We start from the raw sequence: 13,579 nt of genomic DNA on the forward strand, positions 1-13,579 counted from the left end.
TGAAGTATCACTTCTCTAACCTCTGCATGTGCTTCAATATCTTTAGCCTGTCAGGAAGGGGGTTAGTTCTCATCTCATTGCCCAGTCAACAAAGGCATTTTAGAGCACTAAAGATTGTTTGTTTTAGCTTTTGTCCTTTCAGTCTCTTGCTCTTGAGTATAGAGATGTCTATACATATCCATAGTGGATCTTTCTTTTCCGTGGTTGGTGAGGGGGCACGACTTCTATGTCCCAAAACCTTCATTTTAAAGTCAAGCCTTTTAAAAGTAACTCTGCCTGCAGTGGGCAGCAGCTTTTTTTGTCTCTGTGATGGTCCTGCTTTAGTTAAGTTTGCAATTTTGCTTTACATCTTATAAGAATTTAGGGTGCTTCGTCACTGAGTCTTGCAAAGGCATCATTACAACTCTGGCCTAAACCTTGACATAGAAATGCATGGTTTTGTATCCGGCTCCTGTGTCCAACATCCTCTGGAAGTAACTTGAGTCGGTAGCATCCTAACAATCCAAAATAGTCAACCTGTTCCAGCGATCCATTTCTTGCCAATATGTCCATTTAAATACAAGATACCCTTAATATGACTTTCTTTTTTAATTTAAAAGATGGTAATTAGTATTCATACAGTTAAATTACGGCAACACCTTTTGAAAATGGCCACTTTTAAATTTAGAAAAGATTCTTACACTACTTAAGAGGCTAATATTTACCATAAAGCATTTTATGGAACCACATCATTTTTTGTGTGATATTTTGCACTGTAAATCGAATATTCTTAGTGGAAAAGAGGCATTTTTTATTTTACCTTTTTTACTTGAAAAACTGTGTAAGTCTTCATCCTCTGGCATTAGCTTTTCATTATTTTTAGGTTCTTGTTAACCTTTGTTCTTCCATATATCTCTCCATAGTCGATGTGGGAAAAAGCTATGAGGGAAAAAAAGAAGAGCGAAGCAAAATAATAGTTAACTACACTTTTATTATTTCTTGTCCAGCCAATAAAACGTTTTAGTTTCTTCCCTCATGTTTTGCCATTCAAATCCAGCAAAAGCACTCAATTCCAGAAGAGCCAGTTGTGCTGCCGTTGCCAGCCCCAACACCATCAGATCCTAAGCATCATGGCTGAAGGACCAATTCTGTATTCAAATGAGTGGAATTCCTTTTAGTCAGTTTTAGATTTTCTCCCTTTTCAAAAAGACTCACCGTTTTGTAAGATAACTGGGCCAAATGAGGCCTTTTAGCTAATGCACATGTTGGTCTAAGATCTAACTGACGCAAAGGGATGTCACTCAAGGAAGGAATGTGTTTCATAAAAGTCTTCGAAATGGCGGTAGGTGTTGGTCTGTCGCAAAGCAATGTACCACTGCGCCTCTGATCTCATGCATGTTATTATGTCGAACCCGCTCCGGTCAGAGTTCAAGGCATTCATGCATTTGGCAACACTTTCTATGATATATGGCATGGAGGAAATTGGGGGGAAAAGCACTTTGTGGTGGACATCGATACTGTCACGATGAAGAAGTATTACCAGCATCAATCATACAAAAGAATGACCCAAAGAAACACAAAAAAAGAGCATTTCTTCCATCATTTGAGGGAAATAGGCTTTCAAACTGTCTGACCAAAGATGGTTTGAAATTTACAAATAGAACAATGGAAAACAACAATGATAACGATAGATTAATGCATCTAAAAACAAGTTAAAAAATACATTTGAAAAAGCATTGCAAGCTTTGTAATGAGCTCTTACCACTGATGAATGGTTTGGATTACCAATAGCTTATATTAACTAATGTAAAATGATATATATATATATGTATTTATAAATATATGTATACATAAGACTGCTGTTAAAGGACAGAAAAAAATGCTTTGTTAGAAAATATGATGCAGCCACAGATGTATATGTCATTGCACAATTACTTAAGGACTTAAGTCCCTGCTGTCGCTGTGATTCTCACACAAATGCCAGCAATGAAAGGAAATTGTTTGCAACAAATCAAAGGCCAACAGTCCTTACAGAGCACCAACAGATACCACTGAGGTCCTAATGATACAGTCAAAACAAAGCATTTCGAATTCAGGTTTGTTTTATACTCACTTTAGCTCTTTTTGGAACGCAGCTTTAGTGAAACTGTGACCAGCAGAAATTAAACTGTTGTTAGCGGACCTGAAAGCTGAAATTATTTAACAAGTCTTTTATGTTTCTAGTGTAGGTCGTTTGGCCTTAAGATCTCAAGTAGCTAGATCAACATGCTCACAGTTCTAAAGCGCTTAGAACAAAATCAAAAGTTATGAGCCAATTTCCCTCTCTGTAGTTTATTGTACAAAAAACAGAATCTGTTACTGTATGTGTCATTTGAGAATGACATAAACTACTATTTGTTTCTGTGCTTGTCCTAAAATCAAGTATGCAACAGGTTGAGATTTGCTTTGACTGTATCCTGGTTAAAAAAAAAAGGGTTTGCTTGATAATAAAAAAAAAAAAAACATTGAATTGCAAGTAAAGAAAACAGGTGTCTTTTTTTTAATTGATACTCTTGTCCTTCACAGATCCTTATACTATGGAATGCACTGAAATTGGATTTTTCAAAACGTCTGAGCTAAAAACAAAGCCTTCACTTTTGAAAATAAAGTTTCTTTAAATCTAGAGGGTCTGATTTAAACATTTACGGAGAATAAACGTTACGCTTCCAATCATAATCCAACAAAGTCAAGCTACTGTGAAGGACAAGGGTAATCATTTACATAAGGCATATTGAGTATACAGAACTCCTTCAACACTCCTTCAAAGAGGCGTTTTGTAGATAAATGAGGGATATCTTTATCCATTTCCACTTCTTCAGTGTCTACTTCCACAAACACATCCACAGGAGAAGAGCTGGAAAGTGACAACCTCAATGACTGGGAGGAACCAAAATATTGTGGAAAGAGTTCCAATTCCCTGTAGGCGTGAGCCTTAATAACCATAGGAGTATCCTTCATAGACACTAAAGACAAAGATGGTGCTACATTCAGAGATTCAGGAAGAAGAGGAGCGCCAGAGACAGGGAGAAAATGCAGAAGGACTGATTAACCGTGACACCTCCACCTGAAAAAAAAGGAAGGAAAAGTGGGGTTAGTGCTGAAAAAAAATTATTCAGCCAACAAAAATCAAATTGTTACAGGCTACCACATTATGGAAAGATTAAACACTGTAAATAATAATAATAATAATAATAATAATAATAATAAAATATCAGCAAGCAGTAGGCAAAGAGTAATGACAAAACTGTGTAGGTTAAGTGAAAATTAAAGTTGACACAACCAACTAGTGAAAAGAAGGAACAGCTAAAGAAAAGCAGGCATGGGCATTTAGTGAAAAGCAGATACAGCTAATTTGTCGAGTAAAGGCAGAGCTAGTTATAGGCATAGTTAGCTAATGAAAAAAGGCACAAGGCACAGGTAACTATGGAAAAAAGGCACAGCCAACAAGTCAAACTAAGTTAGCCAAAAGCAAACTAAAGAAAATAAGTCATAGCAAACTCATCAAAATAAGTTATAGGTAACTAAAGTTAATAAAGGCATAGCAAACTAGTCTAAACAAATCATAGGTAACTTAAAAATTAGTTAGAAAACTAGTTAGAAAAATGTATAGGTGAGAAAGCACAGCAAACCAGAGCAAAGCTAGAGTTTACTAAGCTGGAGATAAAAAAAAAAGCTAGACATAAACTAGAGCTTATCTTACAGGTAAAAATGAGGTACATCTAACCATAGAAAACAGGGCAAATCTAACTGGTGAGACAAGGAAAAAAATGAAAGAAAGCAACAACCAACTGGTAAAAAAAAAGTTATAACTAATAAGTTAAAACGGAAAAATAGTAAACTAGAAAAGAAGACAGAGCCAACTACAGGCAATAAGCTGTTGTTAAAAAAAAGAGAAAGTAAAAAAAATAGCCGACTACAGCAAACTGGTTATAATGATGCACAGAATACTTGAGAAAAGAAGGCAGAGCCACCAAGTAATTCAAAAGTGTAACAACCAGAGAAAACAAAAACCAGTGTCAGAAAAAAGCAAAAAGCAAAGGAAGTTTAGAAAAACAAGGCAGAGCCAACGAAGTAAAAGCAGGTACCCCAAACTAGAGAAAGAAGGAAGAGTCAACCAGTGTTGAAAAGTAGGCGGAGCCAGTTGGTGAAAAGAAGCCAAAACATGTGTGCCTTTCACTTTCAGTGGAATGGGCAAATTTAAAACTGACACTTTACCTCACTAACCTAAATGAGTTGTTTATCAATGTAAATGACCAATGCATGGTGGTACTAAAAACCAGCCTTCATACTGGTATTGTTAATTACTGACCATATTTGTGTGGCGATCACCTTTAACTGCCTTTTGTCTGTCAGTCTCCTGCATCGCAAATCCCTTGTGACTTAAATTCCCAGGTCTGTGAAATCAAGCTGTCACATGGGGCTTGGAATGGATGATATAAGAGATAACAAAAACCACAAGCGGGGTTTCCTCTTCTCATCAAGATCAATTACAAAAGCTTAAGACCTCTTCGGTCTACTCAGCCTGTCAGTCCATCAGCCCCTAAGAAGCTGATGGATTTAGAGGCTATCGAAGCTTTAGTCACGGACCATGTCACCTCTCCAATCTGGGATATGAAACCTGAGGTGACAGTTCGGCTCAGGAGCCATGGGAAGCTTGAGCTTTGACAAATGATAACTCACTGCTGCCTCTGAGCCTGGTATAATCCCACAGGCAGGTCAGAGTTACCAGCCTCATTCCTGCAGCTCAGCACTGGATTTAACATTTTATTTAGATGACAGAAATTCTTCTTTCAATTCCACTGATGTGAAGTTTGCACACTTTTTAACTCACCCAATAAATGCTATTTTTTTTCGTTAAAATAAACCTGTCAAAGAAACTTTCATTATTAGGCTGTTGCCTTATTTTACTGTCACCCACTATTACCCTTAGAAGCAGCACCTGAAGCTGGATAATTGTTATCTGAAAAGAAAGTATATGAAAGATTAAACTTGTGTCCCTTAATTTTAGGTCTATCAACTCACAAAAAAAATTAAAATAAAATAAAACCGTTACCTGGGAAGCCGATTTGTGACACGGCTCCAACTCCTCCATCTGTGTGCGCCCGAATCTCCACCACAAACTCCTTATCAGCAAGGAGGGGGATGTCTATGGAGCGCTTGTTGGTTGTGTACAGAGTGCTGGTCTGGTTACCTTTCGGTTTGAACAGCACCTAGATGCATGAGATGTACATCAATTTATAGGATCCGGCGAATCCACAGTTGTGAGGAATTAAGTTAAAGTGTGAACCAAACTCACTCTGTAACCGTCTACTTTTGACTCATTTGATAGCGGTTCCACGGCTTCCCAGGCAATATTTATGAATTGACCCTTCACCTTTGTACCTATTATTTTTGGAGGTCGATCTGGAGCTGGTGTATAAAAATACAACTAAAATTAACAACAGTTACTCTTAATACAGTAAAAATAAAATGGTTTGCACTTATTTTTTTTTAAGTGGACCCTTTAAAGCGTAACATACGGGGTTTCTTGGTTTGGACTTTCAGGTGTTTACTGGGAGGCCCGTATCCTGCAGAGTTGTAGCCTCGAACCTCAATGTTGTACTCAGAGTTTGGTTTTAAACCCTCAATTCTGGTGTGGTTCTCCATGCCTGACACAGCGACTTCTTGTGCTCTTCCTTCTCTGTCCTGCTGATTTGTCCAGAACTTTACCTGGGGCACACGGGTGAGACAGTAAAGATTTGAAAAGAGTTGAAAAAATGTACAAGCACAAGTGTCAATTGTTTTAAAATTCAATTTGGATTTGTTTTACATATGAGAGGGAATTGTAGTAGTTGGAAAATACATTAGCCCCTCGACGCATATTGATGCAAATATGCGTCAAACTACTAAACTCTAAATCTACTTCAAAGTAAAACCATAAGGGATTTTTTTTATAGCTGGCAATACATTTAGGCATCGAGACATTGACATTTAGGTAAAAAAATAATTTGTAGGATTATTTCAATGGATGTTAAAATAAAAATAAAATCTTAAAAAGGACAGATACCTCAACAAAATCTCATTTGTTCCCATATTCCATTTTCATTACAACATATCAAGTCAAATAAATGGGGTGTTTATTTCTGGGCACAAATGCAAACTTTTTATTTCATAAACAACTAGTTTAAGTATCTTCCTTTATATCAGATTGAACAGAGGATGCTTTGATGCGACAATCATATCAATCAATCAATCAATCAATCAATCAATCATATCATTCAAAATGTTAGTCAGAAACCTATGGGATCAATGCATTATGTTATTTTTGTTTATGTATGAAATTACAATCCAGTTGCTTACAGACTGCATAATTGTTTGCATAATCGTACAATGAAGAGTTTCACTCTTCCTACAAAATAAATAATTTATCATCAAGGTTCAAAATGTTAACTCTAAAGATGTTAGAAGTTGTGACAGACAAGATATGCAATACTTAGTATTGTATTATTATGTATAGTATTTATATGGTAAATATTTAATAATATTATTATTAAAACTTTCTATTCAGTAAATAAAGTGAAAAATCTTGTAATAAACTAACCTTATAACCTTCTACATTAGCAACATGCTTCCAGGATATTATAGCTGTTGAGGCAGACAACGCTCTGCCTTCAATCACAGCAGGAGCCTCAGATGGAGCTGGAAAAGAAAAGAAAATATACATTGGTGAATTTTTTTTGTAAACAAATTTTTTTTTTTTTACAAAAACCTGCCTGATCTAATGTGACCCCAAGCTAATGATTTTTGTCTGCTCTCATTCTTTTCAGTGATGCTGCAATATCATCTTCGTGATGCAAATAAACCAATGTATGATATAAACACCATTACTTACCCAAGATGCATGCTAATACAAATGGTCAGAGGCTTGTCCGAACTGCAGAGCATATATGTCTATTCTTGTCACTTCCTGAAGCTGTCAACATGTAAACACGGCACCCCTATGACCCGACATGCCAGCAGTGCCAGCATTTATCTCCACTGCCTGTCAGCAACTGTTCATAACCGGGCTAAACGGTTCACATCCTTAGGTGAATTATCAGCTTAGTGGGTTGTGCTGCATAGATCATAATTACCCCTCCATATGGAAAGGAAAATGGAGACGAGTCCTCTTTAAATAGTATAGAAATACCACTAGATATATAAAAAAAACTGTTTAAAAAGTATTTTATATCAAACTCTAACAGACTGAAATAACAGTCTGAAAATATTTTTTTCGGATCCTTTTTGCACCCAAAGAGTAAAATATGCAAATGTGTTTAGTGCTTACCATCCTGTCCAGAGTAAACCACAGCTTTTATGCTAAAGGGTCCCTCTCCTTTGCTGTTGAAAGCTTTGATTTTGACGTCGAATGGTGTCACTGGAGGCATGCTGGGGTCTTTGTGGATGTACCGCTTGCTTTCAGAATCAGTTACTTTCATCCTTTTCCATTCTTTTTGGTCTTGCGGTTTGAAGGCTAAAATGTAGCCAAAGTTGGGGCCATAGTGGTACTTTGGCTGCACTGGCTGCAGAAATGAAGAAAAAAAGATATAATGATGAAAATATAAAAACAGATTAATCAAATGGTATTACTTATTAGCTGCTGTTTATACCGCTGTATGCATGTGGTTGGTAAGCATACCACAGAAGGGTGTAAAAGCAAAATAGGCCCATTTTTACTAATATAATGTGCAACTGCATATTTGACGGTTTATACACCAAAGGGTTTACAGTAAATATGTTTTTATGCGCAGTGAATTGTTTTTTTATTATTATTTTTTGTGTATCTTCTCAACAACGGGATCTTTCACTCTTCCTTTACAATAGGAAAGTCCTCACTTACCGTCCATGTGATGATCAGCTCCCTACCAGTCCCTCCACCCCCACCGACCTCTGACGGCGCCACCACAGGAACTGCGATACGACAGAAACAGCAAAACTCTGAGCCCTCATACCGTGAAGCCGCACACATAACAGCCAGCCCACACACTATAGCCTGACCTTTGCTGTGCCACTGAACACATCCTTCCTCTGCAAACACAGTATCCTTATCTTCTCCTGTGCCAAACGCAACACCTTAATGTGCACGTGGGAACTTTGCCAGCTGCGCAAACACTCTCTTGTTCAACTCATGTTTAAAGCTTCACTATTTTTTTTTCAAAGGTGGTTACTGCAGGTCTGTTATTCCCATTTTACAACTCAATCTCAGTATACTGTTACACCAAAGTGCTTATTTGTAGTAGCTTGTGTGGTGAGTTGGACGGCATGACCCTGAATTTAAAAGCCTTCCATGACGCTGACTCATTTCTAAAGCCAGACTTAAACACTCGCAAACCCAGTCCTAATAGTTTGACCTGGTGTAAAACATAGCATGAAAATGCCACACAAGTTTCTTCTTTTTTTCTTAGTCCTGCCACACATCCTTACCTGCGTCCAGTGTCCTTTCTTTAGGTGATGGTTTGCTAGGGTCTCCTGACCCAAGGATATTGGCAGCGATGACCCTGAACTCATACTCTGTCCAGGGGAATAAGTTAACAACAGTGGCCATTTCTGCATTTCCTTCCACATCAGCAGGAGCTAGACAAAAAAAATCCATACATCACTGCTTTAGTACCAAACAATGAAAATGTGTGGACTGCAATATTTTTGACAAACGTCCCAGCTCAGTGGTCCATTTATATGTCCAGTTTTCTTACACGTCCTGGCGTTGCTCCAAGCATCCTTTAAGAAATCGTCCCTGTACTGGATGGTGTATTTGGAGATCGATTTGTGGTTGTCTGCTCCCCGGCTCCACTGCAGCGTCACAGTCGTTTCCGTCTTGTTTATTACTCGAACCCCACCGGGGGCTCCAGGGGGACCTGACACCAAGAGAGTTTAAGTTAGGTTGTCCATTAGGTGCTTGAAGCGATCACGGCTTCAGGTTAGTGCACGTAAAAATAATACGCATGAACATTTTTACACGTAAGAGGCCTGGATCAAAGGTATTTATTCTTAAAAGATGAAAGCAATAAGGGGTTTTTTAAGGTAAAAAACTGTGAGACCAACACAAACTGTGGATTCCTCTCAGTGCTCCTAATTCTCTAAAATCTTTAATTTGGAATAAGAAAAAGCTTTTACAAGCTTTTACAAATATGGACTGTGTGAAGAATTCAATAAAACAAGTTAAACTGGTCTATTACATTCATTATAGAAATTCTTAAGATTTGCAGTCAATCTTTGGCTTTTTTTTAATGAATCTAAATTCAATTATTATGGCTTCCCAGCGGCTGGTTCAAATGCAGAATCCAAATTTCACAGGTATTTGACAACTAATGGGACTTTGAGTCAAAAAAAGTCTCTCTTAAAAATGTCAGCTTTTATTTTGAAACTGTTATGAAATGGTAATGGCTTGTTACAACTTAAAGTAAAAACTAATAATGCAAATAGTATTCATGCTTCTTTGCCTGCTGGTCCTGATAATTATTTCTGAATGCACAGTCCTTTGATCATGTATGAAAACACTTATTCAGTTTTAAACTAATAACAATCTATTCCTATGGGTTTGTCCAGTATGTCAAATTAGGTCTAGTGTTTTATTTTGGTACCGGCTTCTTCCCGCACCCCAAAAAAAAAACAACTTTATTTATAGACTCAAACACCAAATCATGTCTTTCCAAAACCTGTGCCAGCACTTTTCCACCAGTGCTCATTCACATGGAGTTTTAGTGCTGACAGATTAGCTGGCAAAAAAGGTCGAACTCTGGTTTCTGTGGAAAAAATTCATTTTCTTTTATTATACACTGCAGAAAACAGACTCTGCCAGACAAACCAGTTTATTTTATTTCTGTGTGGTCTATTAGCCTTTGAGAAATTGAATAGCAGGACTTTAGATTCCAGACTTGCTGACAGAATCACTCCAAAGTTTGTACTAAAAACATTATTATAAGGTTATAATGATGGTATTCAAATGTTAACACCACAAGATTCTCTTCTTTTTTCTGTTCTGTTGCTTCATGTAACATGATCACAGTATCAAATGATAATAATACAATTACAATGGGTTCTCTGGGGTTAAGTTGTTTGTACCCATGTACTTTACAGACCTGCTTGATCCCGAGCCGAGAACTTACCCCTCACAATCAAACGGGCAGAGGCAGTGACGTTGTCAGCTGTGGTCTGCGCGGTACAGCTATAAACTCCTGCATGCTTGACCTGAGCGTTTTTGATCTTCAGCTCATCACTTGAATTTCCATTCTGCAGATGACCACCCAACAGTTAGTAGACATTCATATGTTGCAATACATAATCAGCGTTATCGGGAGTTTTTGTAGGAAGCTATTTTTTTAATGGTCAAGCCAATGTTGCTTCCACAGAACAGGAAACAATAAATAAATAAAAAGCTTTGCTCACAGCACTGATGGTGAAGCTAAACCCTACCTTAAAAGAAAAGCATTTTAGAACAACACAGTGGGAAGTCATCAATCAGTGTCATAAAATGAAGGTTACTAACTGTGCAAAGTGACAAGTGAGAAACTGTGATGAGGGTTTTTCTTTAAAAAGAGAGGAAGGTCATGTCAGCTGTAATGAACAATATCAAGCATGGCTATAAAAATACTGACAAAAAATGCACTTTTTCATTTGAAAGTCACTGACTTCTGTTTTTTTTTTTTCTTCAATATATTATCATCATATTATTATTCAATATTTTTTCATCAGACTAAAGTAATATTTTGTGCTGAGCTACCTTAAGAAATAAAAATGAATTAAAGATATTATATTATTATATATAAAATGTGTGTGTGTATTAAAGAGTTTTCTTACTGGAACCCGTTCATAATGCAGCCTGCCCTTGTCCAAGTCAATGACTCGTCCGTCAAGGGACCAGATGAAGGTTATGTCTAGGGACGGGTCATGTGATGCTGCACACCGCATCCAGGCATCCTCCCCGGCATTAACGTCAGCATCAGAGGGTGGCAAGGTGATCCTTGTGGAGTCTGCGGAGCACAGTGAGGTGAATGCTATGATAATAAGTAAAAAAATATTGCATCATGAAACGTCTCATCCAAACAACAAAAATTTCTTGTAATGTTTGTTTGGTAGTAAAATTCATGCATAATATGTGCACATTTCCAGAAGGGGGCAGTAAAGAGCTGTGCAGCAGGCACTACTATTGGGTCTTCTGTGGAAAAAAACAAGTGCCTAACAACTGAGACAGTTTAAATCAGTGAGCAAGAGATCTTAAAAAGGTGCATTAGTATTTGAACCTCAAGCTCTTCCCTTAAACTCTGTTGGCCTTTTCTGAGAAACAGTGTGAAGGCTGAGCTCCTTTGTCACATCTCATGGAATCTCAAGCTAACCCCCATCACACGTGCCCTTGGGAAAGCAGTTGAATAACTACCAGTAGCCTGGATGCTGTCAGCTCACGTGACCACAATTCAAGACATTTAGAGGTTGAGATCACTAATGTGGAAATCTGCGGAGGAATTTTAATTGTGCATCGTTTTCTTTTTGTCTGGAACTTGCCTGTAACCGACAGCGAGACCACGCTGCTAGCCTTGCCCAAGATATTGCTGGCAAAGCATGTGTACTGGCCTTCGTCTGACTGTGTCACATCCCGGATCTCTAAGCTTCCATCCTCCCAGATGAACACCCTGGGGCACAAGAGGAATTCATTCTTAATGCATCACATAAAAGCTTCAGGAGAAATATCAAAGGTCAGAAGTCAAGTGCGGACATGTGGATCGTAAAAGTGCCCAGAATAAATCCATATATATAATTACTTGAACTCAAAACATATTAACAAGACAATGCTTTGCCACAGGCAGTGATGCCTGATGAATGTGCCTGCAAATGCGATTTTTATGCTTGACTGGGGTACAAAGAGTAGCCAAACAGAGAATTTAGATGCTGCAAAAGTAAACTGGGGCTCTTCCTGCATAGCATTGTGGGTATCCCTGTGAAAATTTGGGAAGCCACGAGGGGAGGGATGGCTGGTGGGTGTTAGAGCTCTAAGATTAAGCTTGTTCCGTCAGGGAGGAACACAAGTGGGGATTTTATCCAGCTGTCAGTCTGCACTGATCATCAAAATAAGCTTAATGTCAGCTGTTCACATGCAGCAGAGCTCAGCAGACAAAAACATTGAGATTTTTCCCCAAAGTCCAATAGATTGTGTTTGTTTTAAAGAAATCTGCAAAGTTCTTTTTAAGAAGAATTTAACACAATTAAATTGTGTCAAATTGTGTTACCCCCAATATGCTATTTAAGAAAATCAAAACCCAACTCTGACAAACTAGACTTTTTGGAAGTTCTAGAAGGGGGTCTGCAATCTGAGGCTCTGGAGCCACATGTGGCTCTTTACCCTCCATTGTGGCTCTCTGGTTATTTTTTTAGTTCAAAAAAGGTAAAATATTTGACAGACACGAAGGTGCATTGAGCAAAAACAGTCAGAAAAGTCCAACTTTTTTCAACTCTTTCCCAAACAGTTGAAGCACAGTACATATGACTGTGCTCCTAACTACAATACCCATAATGCTCCAACAATCCATCAAGCAGATCAGCTTTGCAGTTTACTAAAACAAAAACATTTAGACTAGTTTGTGTCGCCGTTTACCACAAAAAAACCAGTTTGAGGTCATTAAGCATAACCAGATTCCAACCCTAAAGTGTGCTGGATTATAAGGTGGACTGTCATTATCTGTTATTAAATTTAACATTATAGGATTTTAAGTTGCCTAAAAAATATTGTAAGGGTCACTGAATTAGCTCTGATTTAATGTTTGTCACTTAGATTTATACATTTATGGCTGAAATTACCCTCAAGGGGTTAAAACTGCCTTTTTTATCACTGTTGACGTTACATTTCCTACTACTACATTTGCTGAATTTTAATTATACTACTTGGCACAGCATGTCTTTTATTTTGAAAGGAAGTCATGTATAGATCTGTGAAAAGTTATAAACTATTTGATATTTAGAAAAAAAACTCTATTTTCTCCAAATATTCCTGTTTTATTTATTCTTAAAACACCATATTTTATTTATGTCTATTCTAACAAAAACAAAAACAAAAAAAATCAGTGTCTTCTTTTTCTAAAGGATGAAGTCAGTCCTTGTGGCCGCTATTGGGTTGTTCTCAGTCGGAAATCAACTCAGATGTCTCTTTAAGCGTTGAAGGTTGTAGACCCCTGATCTGAAACAAATCCGCCTAACCTGGTTGAGTTGGAGAGCAGCTCAGTTCCTTTGCTCCAGGTGAAGCTAGGCGTTGGAGCTGCGTACGGTCGACACTCAAGCACAGCCCGACTGTTTTTGGCCACCATCACTGTCTTTATTGGATTGTGCTCAAAAGTGGGAGGACAAGCTGAGGGGAAAAAAGAAAAAAAAACACAACAAATGAAATATTTATACATATATATATATATATATATATATATATATATATATATATATATATATATATATATATATATATATATATATATATATATATATAGTAGAGCCAGCATTCACAGCACAGTCACATTCACGAATGAAAATCTGCTTGTGCAGCATTGAAACCAAAGCTTGACTC

At 37.5% G+C, this 13,579-nt stretch overlaps 1 protein-coding gene across 3 annotated transcripts in view; it reads right to left on the bottom strand.

Moving 5' to 3' along the window:
- Window positions 1–950: 950 nt before the first annotated feature.
- The window catches only part of cntn1 (contactin 1), a 73,460-nt gene continuing 60,831 nt past the window's right edge, over window positions 951–13,579 (bottom strand). For 2 of the 3 annotated variants that reach the window (XM_011475921.3, XM_011475922.3), the window contains exons 12-25: window positions 13,222–13,369; window positions 11,536–11,663; window positions 10,834–11,006; window positions 10,143–10,266; window positions 8,730–8,891; window positions 8,461–8,610; window positions 7,877–7,947; window positions 7,325–7,559; window positions 6,599–6,696; window positions 5,538–5,727; window positions 5,315–5,427; window positions 5,072–5,228; window positions 4,943–4,978; window positions 951–3,082 (exon numbers count right to left, since the gene is read on the bottom strand). In XM_011475921.3, coding sequence (XP_011474223.1) covers window positions 3,006–3,082; window positions 4,943–4,978; window positions 5,072–5,228; window positions 5,315–5,427; window positions 5,538–5,727; window positions 6,599–6,696; window positions 7,325–7,559; window positions 7,877–7,947; window positions 8,461–8,610; window positions 8,730–8,891; window positions 10,143–10,266; window positions 10,834–11,006; window positions 11,536–11,663; window positions 13,222–13,369 — 1,862 coding nt within the window. In that variant the 3' untranslated portion in view covers window positions 951–3,005. The remainder of the gene's footprint in view (window positions 3,083–4,942; window positions 4,979–5,071; window positions 5,229–5,314; window positions 5,428–5,537; window positions 5,728–6,598; window positions 6,697–7,324; window positions 7,560–7,876; window positions 7,948–8,460; window positions 8,611–8,729; window positions 8,892–10,142; window positions 10,267–10,833; window positions 11,007–11,535; window positions 11,664–13,221; window positions 13,370–13,579) is intronic. The other variant, XM_011475924.3, reaches the window with a different exon arrangement.

The sequence above is a fragment of the Oryzias latipes genome, chromosome 6 (genome assembly GCF_002234675.1).
Source record: "Oryzias latipes chromosome 6, ASM223467v1".
NCBI classification, from domain to species: domain Eukaryota; kingdom Metazoa; phylum Chordata; class Actinopteri; order Beloniformes; family Adrianichthyidae; genus Oryzias; species Oryzias latipes.